General features: G+C 40.0%; 1 protein-coding gene across 1 annotated transcript; it reads left to right on the top strand.

Annotated features, from left to right (window-relative positions):
• Positions 1–11,188: 11,188 nt before the first annotated feature.
• LOC124276045 (collagen alpha-1(XII) chain-like) lies at positions 11,189–17,180 on the top strand. Its single transcript, XM_046711688.1, has 3 exons — positions 11,189–11,336; positions 13,565–13,711; positions 16,615–17,180. Exons 1-3 carry the CDS (start codon positions 11,189–11,191, stop codon positions 17,178–17,180), a joined length of 861 nt encoding a protein of 286 aa, XP_046567644.1.
• Positions 17,181–18,271: the final 1,091 nt, after the last annotated feature.

Below are 18,271 nucleotides of genomic sequence, written 5' to 3'. Positions count from 1 at the left end.
CTTTACCTGAACAAAGACATTCCTTCCAAAATGTAGAATGGAACCCAGGAATTGGTCTCAAAAACGCAACCTAATCTCGGAGATGGTACGGTGTTCGTCATGTTTTTCATGCAACCCATGCTGCACGTGCTGTTCGCAAGGACCAGCCCTATAAAATGCACCCCCAAACCTGGTTGAAACATTCACATTACAACGTCAGCAGGATGCCCCGTCTCACGACAGCTCAGAGGAACCAGGCGCTAGGAAGACTTGAAGCTTGCCACAATGCACAAGCCGTTGCCAATCACTTCCAGGTCAACGTTCGGACCATCTACAGGCTGCAGCAACGTTTCCGGGCCACCAACACCACAAATGATCGTCCCCGTACTGGCAGACCAAGGGTGACCACGATGGCAAGACCGCCATGTTGTGCGACAGCATGTACAGAATCCCTTCATGCAGGCAACCGAAACAGGACGCCAGACAGTGGAAACACACGGAAGACCAATCAGTACTGATACAGTACGCCAGCGTCTTAACAGCGGGAACCTCCATTGCCGTAGACCTATCCTCACCCCTCGTCATCGGCGTGAACGTCTACAGTTTCCCCTACAACACCAAAACTGGCGATACAGCAATGGAGAACTGTTCTGTTCACAGATGAGAGTCGGTACTGCGTATCAGCGTCTTGGTCAAGGTCACTTGTTTTGATGTTGCCATTCTGTGAGTCATATGCATAACGAAACAGAGGGGTGGGGTGGTGTTGCCTAATCCTTACGTTCACCTTTTCATGAACTCCAGGTACTTTTTGATACTGATTTATAAATATATGCCCAAAACGTAGTAGTTGCGATTTCTTACGCTTGTGGAAATGGTTTGTTGCGTTCTTGAAGAACTTGGAAAAAAGTTCAACTCAAGCTTTTCTTGTAAACTCATCACAAGTATTAGGACAAAGGTACATATTGGCGACAAACATCTTGTGCCAGAACGCAAGTATTCGAAACCATAGCACACGGCACATACGTGCGAAGGATGTTATGTTTCATTCTGGCACTTTCAAGGATGCCCAAGTAATGTCTGTGGAACATTATTTCTGCCAATCTTATTTTTTCTCCTTTTAATATGGTTCAGATTAACAGGATTACAGGGTCACTCCATCCAGAGAATATAACTGCCGAGAACTTTCATTGGGCTACAGACTTCGGCTTCAGTCGATTATATCATGTCGTGTCTAGAAGCGTCGATATGAATGTCAAACCTTTCTCACCCTGACAGCTCATGACAAATCAGGAGGTGGGTCAGTTATGATGTGAGGTGGCACTGAGACTGACCGAACCTCACTCCATACTGTGCAAGGAAATGTCAATGGACAGTACCTCCTTGGATGTCGCATTTCCAAGAAGTGTCACAAACGCTCACTTCCAGCAACGTCACACCCAAAGAAACCTGTGGCCAGCAATGAGTCATGACTTTTCCCCACTGAACTAGTCTAGGACATGGTACCGAGACGTGAGAGGCAACTTTCTTGGCCGCCGACTACATTGGTTCAACTTATCCAAGCACACCAAGATTCTCTCAAATCGACTTTGTTGAGTGAATGAATGTCTAATAAGCCGGTACAAAGCACCATTGATTGGAAAATGTACGATTTCCTATCTGACCCCTGTTGTCCTTGACGGTCAACAAATCTACTGTCATACACTTCATTGTCGGTTGTTATGAGTTCCCAATTCGTTCATTATTGTCATCCAACTATTACTTAGAATAAACTGATTTTTTAATGCTTAAGTCATCTCCAAGAAACCCTACTTTTTCTCTTTTCTCATTAACTTCAGATGACATTCGCTTCAATTTTGGCAACTTGTCGTGAACCTTAGATGATTATATATGGTCACCACCGTCAGTAACAAACGTCCCTGGATCCAGAAAGGAACATTTTCCTTACGCTTGTGATGTAGGATAGCTTTACAAAGTTGAAAGGGCTCGTCGCACCGAAGATCCGGATTCGATTCCCCACATGGGTACAGTGTGTGAAGCCCATTTCTGGTGTCCCCCGCCGTTGTATTGCTGGATAATTGCTGAAAGCGGCGTAAAACTACACTCACTCACACATTCACACACTCACAAAGTTGAAGAGTCAAGCTTATGTTACTGCATATTTGAACGGTATCCTTTTTACTTTATGCAAAATTATATGTCTTTCTAAATGATGCTATTACACTCTTTAAAAAAGAAACGCATAGTAATTTTGAGAATATTGGACACCGGTAGCTGAGGCAAAAACAATACAAATATATTATATTCGCCAGAACGTCACCAAGAAAACATGCAGAGCAAAATGCACGTGCAGATAAGCAAAAAAGCATGCGGTATCGATACTAGAAACAGGCAAACGTTGTGTTTAATTTTGTCAATCGTTTTTGCCTGGAAAAAGGAAATAATCATGCCACGACTGAGTACCGCCAATCGAAGCATCGACTTGAAGCTCGGGAGTCGTAGTCTGCAGTTGTCCGACATTTCAACGTTCGTCAGAGCACCATATCTCATGGTTTCCTGCAGAACAATTCCGCCCAAGATCGCCCGAGAACCGACCGTCCAAGAGTTACCACCCAAGCCTAGGACCGCTACATCCGGGCTGCTCACTTGCGTCATCGTCTTGTCACAGCCGTGGAGACTGCACAACGCATCCCTGGTTTGAGATGAATTGCCCACCAAACTGTTTGCATTTGATTGCATGAAGTGGGAATTCGACCAAAAGGTCAGTTGTCGCCCCTGCTTTGAGAGACCGCTACCTTGCCAATTCTAACGTCATTGTCTTGCCCTGGCCTTCCCGATCATCAGAAATAAACCCGATAGAAAACCTGGGATGAACTCGATCGACGTGTACGTCAACGTCAAAACACGCCTCAGACACTTTCACAACTGGCCATCGCATTTCAAGTAGAGCGAGAGCAAGATCGACTTCGTTGACGCATCCAGTCTGTGCCGAGACGGTGCCGAGCAGCAATTGCTGCCAATGGTGGCCATACAAAGTGCTGATCTTTACACCATCTTGTGGACTCAAGTAAAAAGAAATACAACAATAAAGGCGGTTATTGTGTTGGCAAACTGTATGTCTATTGACGTGTGAATTTTTACCTTTTTACCATAGAAATTACATATAATAAATAGACTAACGCAAAATAATTCTTCTAAAAATGTCCTATGCGTTTCTTTTATTATTATTTTGAATAGTGTAATTAACTGGTATTAATTCAGCTTGTCTCAAACAGAGAACTGAATTTATGTCATGACCTGATCATATTAAGAGTCCCTTAAGAGAGAGATTTGGTTGTATAAGTGCAGAACACAGCGATATGGACCTTCGTGTGCGGATTATTATGGAGCTTCCTCTCAATCAGAAGTGGAATGGGCTTATCGTCAGGTTTCAGAGTCAGAAGTTGATAGCACTGACTTGCATGGTTCTGTTAGATTTCTTGCTCATCAGTCAACATACTGGCTTTGTTCCTGACATCATTTGACATGTTCCATGTTCTCTGGGCTGGCGGGGTGGCCTAGTGGTTAAAGCGTTCGCTCGTCACACTGAAGACACGGGATCGATTCCGCACATGGGTTCAATGTGTGAAGCCGATTTCTAGTGTCCCTCGCCGGAATATTGCTAAAAGTTAAAAACCATATCCACTCAGTCACTAACTCACCCCATATTCTTTTGTTAAACAATAATGTAGGGATGCTTACACAGACTATAAAAAAGTGGCCCCAGCATAAGGATCAGCATCACAGACCTACATGCATGTCTATCAAAGAAGTCTCGTACTTTTGAAAAAGTAGGGGATATTTAATAAAAAGTTGTCACTACAGAAAAAGAACAACCATCATAGGAATGGCGGTGATACAGTGATGTGGTTTAACTTATTTTATGAACATATGTAGCTGCTTCCTTACAATTTCATATAATTGTGAGCACACGATACAATTGCATAAACAAGATATAAAGAATGTTTATCAATTTACAGCCAGAGTGCCGAATAACGTCATTGAAACCTGTATATTTACGTTAATTACGTGTATTACAGATTTGTAATTGTTGTATGAGATGGAAAGAGGACATAGTTGCTCTTCTGGGCTATCCATAATCACAAAACAAGACCTACTCGTAGATTTAATTTAAAAAGTTACCCGTCTTGTAAGCAATGTACGAGCGTACTAACCGTACAAGTACGCAGAGGATTTCAGTCAAATCAATCTCCTTAAATTTCACCACTATTCAGCTGCTACCAGCGTAGAGCGACTCAAAGTTTGGTGCGATCCCTCTGGGTGATATTACAGTGGTATACTACAATGTTTTATATTAATTAATAAGTATCAAATATTGAATACTGCCATCTTCATATGACAACAAAGTTAAGGAATATCCATATCCTTATATTGGTACTGAAACTTATACGTTTCAATAAAGACATTATTAAACCACGTGGACAAGATTGGTATCACTGATGAAAATGATTGGTATCACTTGGCCAAATGACACGGCCAAGGAAAATATATTTCCTCATTATCGATGTTCTCATATTCAACGTATCCTAAAGTTCTCAGATAATTAAGAAACATAATCATGTTTTGGTCTTATTAACTGGACGTTTCGGTAAATCTAAACTTTAATTGGAAATAGAGACTATATAAATTTGTCTGTGAATGTCTTGAACGGTCGTGACGCGACGAAGAGCCCAGCCTCAAAAACGTAAGTTACCATCATTGTGTTTGACCATGAAGGTATGAGAGAGGGAAAAATATGAGCTATGAGCCATCTGAATATCACTGATAATATTCATGCATTTAGAATTTGAGATGGCAAAAATGCCTCTATTCTACCTTCTTCTCATCCATTGTACGTGGGCATTAATTACGCCCCACCTGGGCGATCTTCCACAAGCATATTGATAAGCAATGTAAAACATGTTATTTAAACAAAATCTGACAAAAACCTTGGTTTGCAAGCACACTGGGGAACATGATTCATAATTGCAGTATTTGCAGTTTCTCAACTTTCTCAACTGATTTTAAACATGGCAAGACGTACAAAATACACGATGTTGACTTGAAGTAATGTTGTTGGTGTGAAGTAACGGGTCGTCCAAGGCCTGGACGACCTAGGAAGACCAATGATCGAGTCTCAATTCATCAGGCAAGACGCAATGCCATGGACCATGCCAACGAAATTACCCAGCAATGGATTGTGGGAGTCCAGTACCAAGGAGGCTGCGGGCTGCGGGTATGAAGGAACGTCGTCTGCTGTCCCAATCTCACAGACAGTCTGGCGTGGTACGGGCTCCGAGAAAACAGCAACTTCATTGGTGGGATGAAAGTCTCTATCTTTCCGTAAAGACGCTGTGAACACGAAATAATCCATGTAGCTGAAATCTGGTGGTGTGGTGATGGTGGTTGTTTAGGTTCCGTTGAATGCAAAAGCAAAATCAAATCCCAGTACTAGGGACATTCATCATGCCACATTCCCTCTCGTCAGTCGCCCGATATTTATGGATGACAACGCTAGGCCTCATAAGACAGAGGCTAGGATTATGTGAATATTTTGGAAATATATTGTATACTGATATATACCCCGATACACTGCTCTTATGGGCCTGTAATCGACAGCTGTGTTCCTGAGCCTGCAGGCAGTCAGGTGTTGAAGAATGAGACCCCCTCTGACACACACCCTGTAAGCGCCCCATGGTCCCTAGCATGGTGATTTACCTTCAGTTGCTGGTGATCATCTGCCGGTTTTTATATTGTATTGCCTGTACTATTTGTCTAATTTGAAAAGTTACTTGCTAGTTTTAATTCTCTGTGATAATCTACTTATTTTACTGTTCTTTGTCGACAGGTTGTTTTTATAATTTAATTGCGTTTATTGTTAATTTATAACTTTTTAAGTGACAATATGACTGAACTATTGCCGATGTGACTATAAATTTTAACTCACTCACTCACTCACACAAACCACACACCACACTCCAAACTAATAACTCTGAGTCGGGACTCACTCACTTGTTAATAGCATTAACTTGACATACTTAGTGCACGGGTTAGGACCTTCGAACGCACATTTGTGGTGTATCATGACACTGCAGAAATAAATCCGAATAAGGTTTCCATAATCACAAGAATTCTTTACTGAAAATCGAAACCAGATTCCGACTATATCATTTGTGAAGTGGCTGTTTCTATTCTGCCTACGGTTCCTATGAAAGTTATTAACGAGACTAGCTATAGGTTTGCTTTATTTGCAGAAAATGGTGGCAAGATTCCTCCTCGCATTATGCATGCTGTCTTTGTGTTCCGCACAAGAGTGTAAGTCAATGCAGCTCTGTATGCAAAATGACCGCCTCCGTGGTGTAGTGGTTAGAGCGTCCGCCCGGAGAGCGGAAGGTCGCGGGTTCGATCCCCGACCGTGTCATACTAAAAGACATTAAAATAGGGTACTTGTTGGTCCCTGCCTGGCGCTCGGCATTAATGGGTACAACAAGGACTGGTCGGCTCGGAGCCAGCATAATGTGTCTGAGTGGGGTATTCATGCTTCACTGCGGCATGGTATCTCAGTGGGCTAGCACTATAAAACCAGCTTAAGTCTGGGTTAGTACAAGCAGCTGCACATACACACACACACACACACACACACACACACACATGCACGTCGTCATATGAGCGAAATATTCTCGAGCACGACGTAAAATCCAATTTCACCTTACCTCACATGTAAGCAAATAGTTATTTTAATATTTGCATCAATCCATGCAATTATCAGAATCACCATTTTGTTAAGAGTTCTTTCCTCAAACAATTCAAATCAGGAATTAGCGATCAAATCCTTCAAAGCTATGTCATGTTACAGATGATATACTGTATTATATTCAGAAGTATTTTTTCTGCGCCCGTCGTATTTTTTCAGCGTTCTGCGCCCGTCGAAGAATGATAAACAAGCTTGATGAGCGATGGCCGTTTTTTAGTCGGGGATCTGTCATGGATGACAGAGGTCTTCAGTTTAAATATTATGCATCTGATGGTGGACATCTGCTGGAATATGCTCCTGGAGTTGATAAGTGTGGTGGGCGATACCCAATCTGGAGGAAAGGTAACTATATCCTGTACACTTTTCCCAGAAATTATTGACAAAATATTCGTTTCCTAATACAGATAATAAAATTTTAAAATAGTTGTTACATTATGTAGTAAGGTACTCAATATGGGAGCAACTCTTGTAGGCTTAAGAATGAACCTTACTATATCAAGAGTTATCTCCCCTGGTGTAGCAGACGGCTTTCTTGACGGCAGATTTGACAGCAGAAGAGAACAGAAAGCTGGTTCAAGATGATTTTGAAAGGGGTGTGACCAATGCAAAAGAGTTAGCTGGTGACATTCTTCTGTCTACAGAAAACATAACTTTGAAGAATATTCAGTCAGGAGTTCGGATTGAGCACAAGACAGGACAGGGAGGGCAAGGAAGTTCAGTACTTCCGATCGCCAAACCAAGACATCTTGAGCCTTGGTCAGATTGTGAGTAGGGGAAATTGAAAAGCGTTAGGAATATCAGAAATAAGATGATTAATAGAGGTGTGTAATGAAACCCGAGACAAGAATTACAAAGACGCAACCGGGTGAAAAGGCGCGGAATTCCCTGGCCATTGATAAAAGATGCACAAAAAGAAAGACGTTTAAACAAATGTAGGGCTCACGAAAATCAAAATTGGGATATTTTTTTTTCTTCTGATAAAGGTTCTTCTATTTTCCGAACTGTGTGAAAATTTGGACAAAAGATACCGTGAAACCTATCTACTAACGCCCAAAACATAGCCCGAAATTTCACATGTGGGGTGGGATATCATCACGTGTGAAGTCGTTGTGTATTTTCACTGGAAATTTGACGAAATCTTGACATCTTAAATGATCACCTCCTTCCAAGTGCCCGAACACTTGTCTGAAGATAATTGGATTTTCCAGCATCTTAACGACTCAAAACACACTGCAAGCTACACAAAACAGTGGCTGTCTGACGAAAATGTTCAAGATTTAGATTGGCCCAGCTACAGCCCAGATCGTAACCCTATTGAGAATATGTGGGGACTAATGAAGGACAACATATACAAAAAAGGACTTAAAACTATTGATGATATGAAGAAAGAAGTGGTCGAATATTAGAATACGCTGTCACACGATTTCCTAACTTTGATCGGAAGTGTACCAAGGCGCATTCCGTCACATATTGCAGGGCAAGGAGGTCTCACAAAGTACTGAAGGGAAACCAAGTTTTATGGATAGTCAACTTCTTTACTGCGATGTGTGCTCTGATGACTACTCTACTCAAATCACTAATTAGCAATCCAATGTATATCAACCTTGTCAATTGTATATACTCACTATGCAGCTATCTGTATATTCTCCTTGTTACAACTCTTTGTATCACTTGCTTGATAACGGTGTCAGTTGACTGTCCATAGAACATGGTTTTCCTTCACCTATACAACTTCTAAATATGCCTTTCAAAGAAGTCACGAAGTACTGAAAAGACTTAAGATAATCATATCTCAACATATTCATTTACGTAAAACTTCTATAGTTTATATACATGTATTAGATATTTGCTAAAACAACTTTCTCAATAATTCCTGGGATACTATACTTCTTCTTTCATCCATGCGGTACACTGTCAGTGTCAGTACTGTAAGATCCAAGAGCCTTGAACAGATGCAGACATTGACTAGAGAAATGGATAATACTGCAGATGATACAGACACATGTAATGTGACAATCAAAAAGGCTGCCCACACTCGTTGGCTGAGTCATGGAAAGTCTGTTCATGCTGTCAGGAGAAACTATCCTGCTATCCCTGCTGGCCCTCCTGACCGGAGCGCAATAGTGCAGTGGTAAGGCGTCTGCCTATCACGCTGAACGCCCGGGTTCGATCCGCGGTGGAGGCACCTTGGTTCGGGCCCCGAGTTGGGCACATTTGTGTAGTATCCTTGGACAAGATACTTACATCCACATTGTCTTAGTTCACCCAGCCTTAAAATGGGTACCCGTGAGGATGTGCTGGCAATGTGAGTGTTGAGTTCATTGCGCCTAACAGGCAGCATGGCTGTATGCTCCCTTGGTAGTTGAAAACGTATCGGAAGTACGATAATGTCCTATGACCGGGGATAGTAATGTACAAAGCGCCGTGCGCAGGCAATGTGCCTGGATATGAGCGCCATATAAGCGGACTAGTTCTATTACCATTACTATTACCTTGAGAATGCAGTTGGTATGGGGAACGACAAGCGGGCTGGTGACAAATAGAGTGCGCCTGCTGAAGGTCTGTACAAACAGCTGATGTCCTACCAAAAGCTTTATTTCATCTGGCTTCTGTGTGGCGTTTGTTCACTCCTGTCAAGATTGACCAACAGGACAGTGGTTAATTGTTTATCAAGACGCAAGAATAATATTTTATATTACACAACGAAATATGAAGGGTATAATGGTTCTAGGTATAATGACCTTCATGCCAGTGACGTCTTCTCATGCTTACCAAACAATATCCACCAACTAAGATCCGGGTAAGAATTGGTCTTCAGCAACCCATGCTTGTCGTAAGAGGCGACTAACGGGTGGTAGACTTGCTTAACACCTGTCATTAAAAATCAATGCTCCTGACGTAGATCACTGTATTGTCTGGTCCAGAATCGATTATTTGCAGGCCGCTGCTATATAGCTGTAATATTGCAGAGTGTGGTTTTAAACATAACAAGGTATAACGACAAACAAACAAACCAAACATTATAATGGGGTTTCTCCTGTAAATAATCTGTTGTAGAACTAAGAAACAACATATCAGTTGTATGCGTCGAGAATGAGAACAGCACATGTGCCCATGAAATGGAGATAGAAACCCATACCTGCGAGGGTAGAGAAACCTACCTTCTGAGAACCCATATTGAAGATAGTGTCTTCTGTTTTCGTAAGTATGTTTAAATTAATCCTGCAATGTGAAGTAAATGAATGTAATTTTAGACAATACCGATAAAATTACTTCATGGCATAAGTGCAGCGAAACCGCAATGTTGTATTAATAATAATAAGTTTTATTAAATGAATACGATTGTGGATTTTATGGCAGGAGTTTAGGTGGAGTTTCTTTCCTGTGTGCAATTTTGTACTAGGTAGCCCCTGCGATTTGTGTATTCCATTACCGCATGTTGCGTTTGATGTGGTTTACTCAATATATTGAAATATACTAAATTGTTTTAAGACATGTAATGCTTACTATCATTTAGATCAAGGCATTCTTGCACGTACTGTAATGTTTGTTCTTTCAGAACCCGATTTTTGCAGATTCAATCCATGTCAAAATGGAGGCACATGTATTTCCAAACGTGACGGCCCTCGATGTCGATGTCCTACAGGGTTTTCAGGTCCGTCATGTCAAGGAGGTAAGAATTCTTCGATGAGTTTTAACTTATGATTACAAAATAACATGCACTTCGACGATGATGTTATTAACAATACTGGTTGCTCATCCTCAAATCTTCACGGGTCGAAAAAGGATTATTACATGGTAATATATTAAAGCTCTGTAGGATTGTTGCTATGATATCACTTCAGTCAACATGTTTAACCTATCATTCTATTGATCACGCTATCACTTTCTGTGATTCATGTGAAACTGTGTCCCTGTGGGACTCCCACTGGTGAAACCTGTGTGAACCCCAGTATTCCATGGCGTGTCGTAAACTGGATCGGACAGCCGTTCGGTTCAACTTGGATGGATGTGTCACAGATTTACAGGTTTCTCTTTTCCTGAGGCTTTCCTAAATCTGTTATTTACAGGCCACCACAGTTGCTGAAATATTGAATATTACGATGTTATTCAGCATTCACTCATTTGTATCACCCACGATTAATAAGGGTCGTTTGTTCAGCCAGTTGATTTTAAGAATGTTCAATTTATTTCCAAAGTAATGTGAAGATTATAGTACAACTAGTACTTAACTAGGACAGTATTATGCATGTATAACCTTCATATATGATTAACTTTTGTGATGCGAGTAAATTTATTTCTTTTTGGGGTCAATGTATGTTCTTAACCATAGTGTGGTGGGTTTATCAACGAATTGTTCATCATGAATACATTTTGCTTGTTCAAGATCCTTGCCACAACTACGGCATATTGCCCGACATGGATCTCAGGTCTCCAAGTAACACGGTGCCCCATAGTTACAACGATACAATTGCTCCGGGCTGGTATGAAGCACCCCAAGGATGGACCATGGCTGCTAGTGATCCAAATTTTGCATGTGGAACAGAATTTTCTTTATATACCCAAGGTCTGTATTCAACTTTGTGGCCTCTTAATACAGTATCCCTCCTGAGAGGGTACGTAAGTCCCAAAACTTTCAAAGCAGGTTTTAAACTTACCAGATTTTTAAAACGTAGTATGTTGTTCTTTTAAAGTTTGCTGATTATTTCCTACAATCGCCAGCAGCTGAAGGGATGGTGTAAATCCAACTAGGGTCCATGCAGGTAGCAAAGGTACTGTAAGTCCCCATGGTCCCTGGTATGGTGATCTACCTTCAGATGTTTTGCGATCTATAGCCCGATTTTATATTGTGTTGTTTTGAAATAATTTAACATTTTACACTGAACTCAAACTAGTTTTAATCGATTTGTGATATTCTAGTCGTTATACTGTCCTTCGCTGGCAGGTTTTTAAATAAGTATACATGTTTTATTCTTAGTACATAACTTTTTGTCGTCACAATATGGTTGAAATATTGCCGATGTGACGTTAAATATTAACTCACTCACTCACTTAATACAGTATCTGCACTTCTGAAATACAGATGAATTTTGAAATAAATATTACTATTCGTATTAAGTAATACCTATATCGGATTGACAACAATACAACCCAAAACAGAGCAGTAATTAAATGTAGCTATACATTTTGATTTTACTTCCAGCACATTTACAGTGCCATCAGCAGCCAAATATAAACTCACTCAATGTGCAGTGTATTAGAATTAGTTAATTTCAATAGAACTCGCTTAGAACACTTACACTATGCATATATACAGTACCTGAATTTCAAGAACCTCTGAATGATTTATGCACTTCCTTTATGAGCCTGGTGATCTACCTTCAGTTGTTGGCGATCTCTAGCCCATTTTTATTTTGTATTGTCCCTAATAGTCATATATTTTTAAGTTAAATGCTAGTATTAATACCTCAAATTGTGATATTCTAGATGTTTTACTGTCCTTTGTCGACAGATTATATATTATTTATTGTTATCATATTAACTGTTTTAGTCACAATATGGCTGAACTATTGCCGATGTGACTATAAATTTAATTCACTCACTCACTTTATGAGCTTGAATTACATTTTTGTCCATTAGCGTCTTTAGATTCTTTGAGAAGGATAACAAGATAACATGAACCTGTTATTCATTTTCAAACGGTTATCCACTGAGTTAGATACCTGCTTGTATTTACCATCATGATCATGTAGTTTTCACAGTACCTAAGGAGACCAGATATTGTTTATATCACTCGACAAATGCACCCCTGTTATCCATTTTCAAACGGTTGGAACATACAGTCATGAATATCTAGTTTTCACAGTGGCCGAAGTCAACGGACTTTGTCTATATCCCTCGACAAACATAAAATAACGATGGTCTATAAAGTATTGCAAAACTTATAATTATTATGAAGGGACTACAAGAATTCTTTGTAGGAGTGAAATGAAATTAACTGCATTCTGCAAATCGTATTAAGGTTTACCAATGACACTTTCATACTATACACTGCGGTATATTTGCCAAAATATTGCACGAATACACCACGAATTTAAGAAAGTGGTCAAATGCAACATATGCTATATTTGTTATAACACTTCCTCGGTGAAGTACAGATTCTAGTACTTTTGGGCTTTCGAACTGGATGGAACTCAGTCCAAAAAGTACAAGAATTTGACTTTTTCCGCAAAAGTGTGATCCCAGATATAACATGTAGGCAAATATTGCTGATTTCGACTTATAAACAGATCAACGAGATACTGCTTGATGCTGTCATATGTATTCAATACAATCACGGTATTGTTAGCAGGTTAGTTAAAGATTTTCATTCTTGGATCTCTTGACTGTAAGAACTGTCATATATCACAGTGGAATGTCAGACAATCTGAATACTTGTTCAAGTGGTCATATATTAAATGTGGCAATATGTGAAGCATAACTTATAACCCTATTCACACAATGATTTCTTAATTGAAGCAAATGTACATTTATATTAATGACAACACAATGATAAGCAAAATATCCTCGTACTTTTGTTCTCACGTTTGAATGTATGTACATTACTATTACAATAGTGTCTCAGGCCGGTTATACGGAATCAGCAGACTATAGCACAAAAGGCATAATTTAACAGACCATCGAGCAATTTCTGAATACAATCATATTTGGGAGTAATGTTATCATATTTCTATTGAACTCCAAACAATTTGATAAAGTGTAATATGGTTCGAGATAGACTGTTTTTGTTTGCAGCGACAGACGGAGATCTCATGCTTATCTGCGAGTCATTCTTCCCTGGTGCATGTTTTTCACCATCCATCGTGCAAACAGTGACCTGTGAAAGAAACAAGACGCTTTATGGACTTTTCCACTTGAATGGTCTCGTCACTTACTGCTTCGGTATGTTCTTAAATAGACATCCTACAAAGTTGTATGAAGACAGTGTCGTGGATGGCAAATATATCTCTTAATGTCTTTACATGCTATGATGATCTTACTAGTTCCATTCTCTGTAATAGTTTAGATATGTTCTTGAACGCTTGTGTCACTGAACCCCTTTATTGGACATAGACCGCCTCCGTGGTGTAGTGGTTAGAGCGTCCGCCCGGAGAGCGGAAGGTCGCGGGTTCGATCCCCGACCGCGTCATAACAAAAGACGTTAAAATATCGTACTTGTTGGTCCCTGCCTTGCGCTCGGCATTAATGGGTACAACAAGGACTGGTCGGCTCAGAGTCAGTATAATGTGTCTGAGTGGGGTATTCATGCTTCACTGCGGCATGGTATCTCAGTGGGCTAGCACTATACAACCAGCAGCACATAGACATACACACACATGAACGTCGTCAAATGAGCGAAATATTCTCAAGCAGGACGTTAAACCCAATTCACCTCACCTCTATTGGACAAGCGAATGGTTTCTCTCGTAGCACAACACGCAGCTCCTGTACAGAAAAGAAAACGTATATCAAATATAATTTCACTGTTCACAATTAAACTATGCATGCTAAATTACTACTGGAGGTAAATGTCACGGGATAACTGTCACTTGATTGCTGTTATAAAATAAATATTGAATGAATGACTTTCAGTAATGAGGCCATCGGTCCATTGTACAATAAGGCTCTATAGCATAGCTTTTCTGACGTGAGCGCCAGTCGTACATTCAACATTAAAATGAATATGTCAGTCTCCAGGGCGTGTTTTTCAGTGCAAGAAAAATTGTGATTTCTTTAACGCAAGAAATGTATACTTCCATACTACAGTCAATAGTGCTACATTGTCCGTGGGCAGTAGAGCATGGAACTTGTGTAACTTTGGATAATGACAGAAATATTTTAATAACAGGGCTTGCCTGAGATAATCGTAAATGGCCATTCCATACAGAAGTGATATTCGGACTCAATTGTTGGAGTAATACAAAGACGGCACAGCCTCTCTTCACATCTGATACCCAGTTGTCTCACTTTCCCTACCATAACACTATGGCTGGAGCACCTCATGAAAGACATTGCCAATCTATACACTTTAACAGTTATTTTGGAAAGATAACTTTCAAAGAATAAACTGGTTTTTATAGAGTTTTAGTTCAGAGTACTGTGACAATTTATCCAGCCACACGTACTGGTCAATATCAGTACATCTCTGTTTAAAACAAACTAAAAATTGATCTGGTCAACATTCTGGTCAAGCCAGGCAGTGACAAATCCATACTGATATAACAATTACTTCACAGGATAAGCCCAGCACTTGATGTCATTGTTTGCTAACAATAACTGATACAGTATTGGGAGCATTTCTTTCGGGGTATTGAAGTTGTTTACAGAAACGGTCGTAAAAGGTTTGCACATCTGGCGGGGCATGAAAGCCCCAGATCTCATCACCATACAACAACGTACGTAAGACCTTAATGTCAAATATGTTCAAAAGGACGTGTAAAGGTTATCTATCAAAGTGAGATATACTTGTTTTCAGACAATGTAGTACTTCATTTGCTTGAAGAGCTAATATATTCTGCGTTTGATACCACGATCCGAAGCACGATACAGTGTAGATGTACACCCAAGTATTTATATGTGGTAAGCACTCGCCTTTCAGATTAAAGGATTCGCATTCTCTGACAAGACCATCGTTTCTGAAATAATTATTTTACTTTTATCTCTATTAAACAGAAGCTGCCACTTATCACAATAAAGTGACAACTTGTTTAATCGTTTCTGTAGACCTACCACTACTATCAAACATAATGATGTTATCAGCAAACAACAATATGAATAGTTCTTTCAACCCAATATTAATGGACTATTGGCCATCCTCATTCAAGACCTTAACGATGTTATTGATGAAAAAGGAGAAAAGAAATGGAGACAATTGCCAGCCTTGCCTAACTCCAAAAAAACAGGCGAAAAAAATCTGTAAAACCATCTTGTAGAAATGTTACTTCAGCATAACTATTAGTATAACAAGTGAATCCGTCAATATATTGATCACCACCTAGCTGACCGTTACAGAGCCGTTACATAATAAATATTAAACTATATCATTTGAGCATTATCATTAATTGAAGATCTTGTTAATTGTTACAGGTGTTCTTGTTTCCATGTAAAGGAAATATTTTATATGACAACTAATATCACAGAGCACGATTAAGTTCCAGCATAACACACACAGCCGCCTCTTTGTATTCTGAATAACATCAGATACATAGAATTTTTAAATGGCGCCAATCACTGTTCAGGCTCTTACACTTATTCAGAAATAAGTGAGACTATGGCTTCTGTCTGTTGGTAATGGTGGTACTTATTTTATGCCAGACAATATCACGCTGGATTCACTCCTTGTTAATACTCCGATGCAAAAGTCTTTTTTTCTCTTGGGAAAAATCATTATACAGCAATATCTTTGAGTCGAAATATTTTTCTGTTTCAATATACTCATGAGATAGGTTAGGACACAATTCAGGAATGTTCAAGTGACACAGACACCATGAGTTAACTTTCATCTCAAGTTGTCTTACCACCATAAGTGATCCTTGACATTTTGGAATACTATGTCGCTTGTATGTGTGCCAGTAATGGCTTCATGTGAGGAGACTAGATAATTCATTTCAAATCTGTCACGGAGCTGTGCTCCTGAGATCAGGCAAGTTAGGCAGTGATGAGCGGTCTTTGGACAGTGATAAATCTGGTTTTACGAATCGGTGACCAATTCAAACAATTACTTCGTGAAAATGCTATTTTCCTGGGCTCGAGTATTTGACGCATTATCAAAAAAAATACTAATATTTCGTTTTGATGTATTTCAGAATGCACACCATACCCCTTGGATCTTCTCATCATAGAGGACGTATCTACTTCAGTAATTAAGCAGGATTTTTTGAAGATGAAGAAATTTGGTATGGAAGTTGTCAGCGGCCTTGACATAAGTCCTCAAGGTACAAATGTCGCCTTTATGTCAGTATCGAAAAAGGCTCAAATTGGCTTCCACTTGAATGCATACACAAACGAATCTGACGTGTTAACAGCTATGGCTGCACAACATGGCATTGGTGGACGCACGGTCCTAGGTGATGGTGTTAAGCTGGCAGCATCTGATGTCTTCAACCCCTCCAATGGTGATCGTCCAGATGCAAAAAACGTTGTTTTGATGTTCACCGATGGAAGAGCCAATGGCGGGCCGAGTATCCACAAGACATTCAGGCTTTTGACCTCACAGGCTGACGTATTTGTAGTGACAGTGACATCGCAAGTGGATCAGGTTGCAGTAAGGCGGCTCTCTTCGGGCTATAATCACTACAGGAGCATCGACGACAAAGACGCCCTGACTTGGGCCAAAGATGCCGTCACTCCATGCAAACGGTACAAAATCTAACGGTACAAAAAGTTAGCAAGAAGCAAGCAGGATAATAGGATAATGCCTGTAGCTGTGTCTACAAATAAATGTCTTGCATCCTATCAGTATTTTGTTATCGGAGACGTTTGAGTATTTGTGCTATGGTCTGAAAGTGCCGATGTCTATTTCCAGATTTGCCCACTTTATAAATATACTAGTAACTATATTTGAATACAAGGTATTGGATACGATGATTGTTTAATGCTGACATGAGAAACGAGACCCGTGAAGATACGGGTTAGAATTGGTGTTCAAACAACAGCAAGAGCATCGATCGAGGCAATTTGGATAGGATGATATGTGTCATGTGTCAGACAACCAAATCAGCGAGCATGACCACCCGATCCCGCTAGTTGCCTCTTACGTCAAGTATGCTTGCAGAAGACCAATTCTAACCCGGATCTTCGAGGGTCAGTTGAAGAATGTCGAATATTGTTGAATATTGGGTTCCATAAAAAATTAGAAAACAAAACTGATGTGGTAGGAGCTCTTTTTCGAATTCATTCTGCCAACGTACATGCCTGATAATTCAGTGACCTTGTCATGCCATGTCAGTTGTTAAGAATGGGTATCATATGAAGCGGGATGTTTTGCAAATAAATATATTGACAAATACACTAACGGTATTTAAAGGGACATATGCCCCTGGAACATTTTTATTATACTACATATTCTATGCTCTATTTTGTACGGCATAACATTTTCAAAGCAATGTAATATTTTACTCTGAGACAATGTGCAAAACATCATTATATTTTGTTCCAAAGCCATTTGAACGGTGAAGCAAAATTACATACATTTTCGGAGATAATGTCAACAGAATGCTCTATCATAGGGGCATATATGGCTGTCTATGAGATTATATTTTTGACCTGAGTGACCAGTGAATGCTGTAACCACAAGGCTAACTCAACCCGGATTGCAGTGAGTTGATCCCGAGAAATGTAGGTCTTGGAGGGAGACTAAACGGATGGTGGTCAAGCATGCTGGCATAATTGTCTGTCTGGCGTATCCTGGTTGTGGAGATCGATACTGATAATATTAATTAATATCTAGACTGTTTAAACTCA

The sequence above is a fragment of the Haliotis rubra genome, unplaced genomic scaffold (genome assembly GCF_003918875.1).
Source record: "Haliotis rubra isolate DU_JTF1 unplaced genomic scaffold, ASM391887v1 Scf205, whole genome shotgun sequence".
Taxonomy (NCBI): Eukaryota; Metazoa; Mollusca; class Gastropoda; order Lepetellida; family Haliotidae; genus Haliotis; species Haliotis rubra.
Note: the sequence above shows the minus strand (reverse complement) of the source record. Positions and strands in the feature narration are given on the sequence as shown.

Bases quoted from the DNA above. Each gene is read 5' to 3' on its own strand.
- LOC124276045 (XM_046711688.1), top strand. From the start codon at position 11,189: ATGGATCTCAGGTCTCCAAGTAACACGGTGCCCCATAGTTACAACGAT. The intron at 11,337-13,564 runs GTCTGTATTCAA...TTTTGTTTGCAG, and splicing joins ATTTTCTTTATATACCCAAG to CGACAGACGGAGATCTCATG. The intron at 13,712-16,614 runs GTATGTTCTTAA...GATGTATTTCAG, and splicing joins TCTCGTCACTTACTGCTTCG to AATGCACACCATACCCCTTG.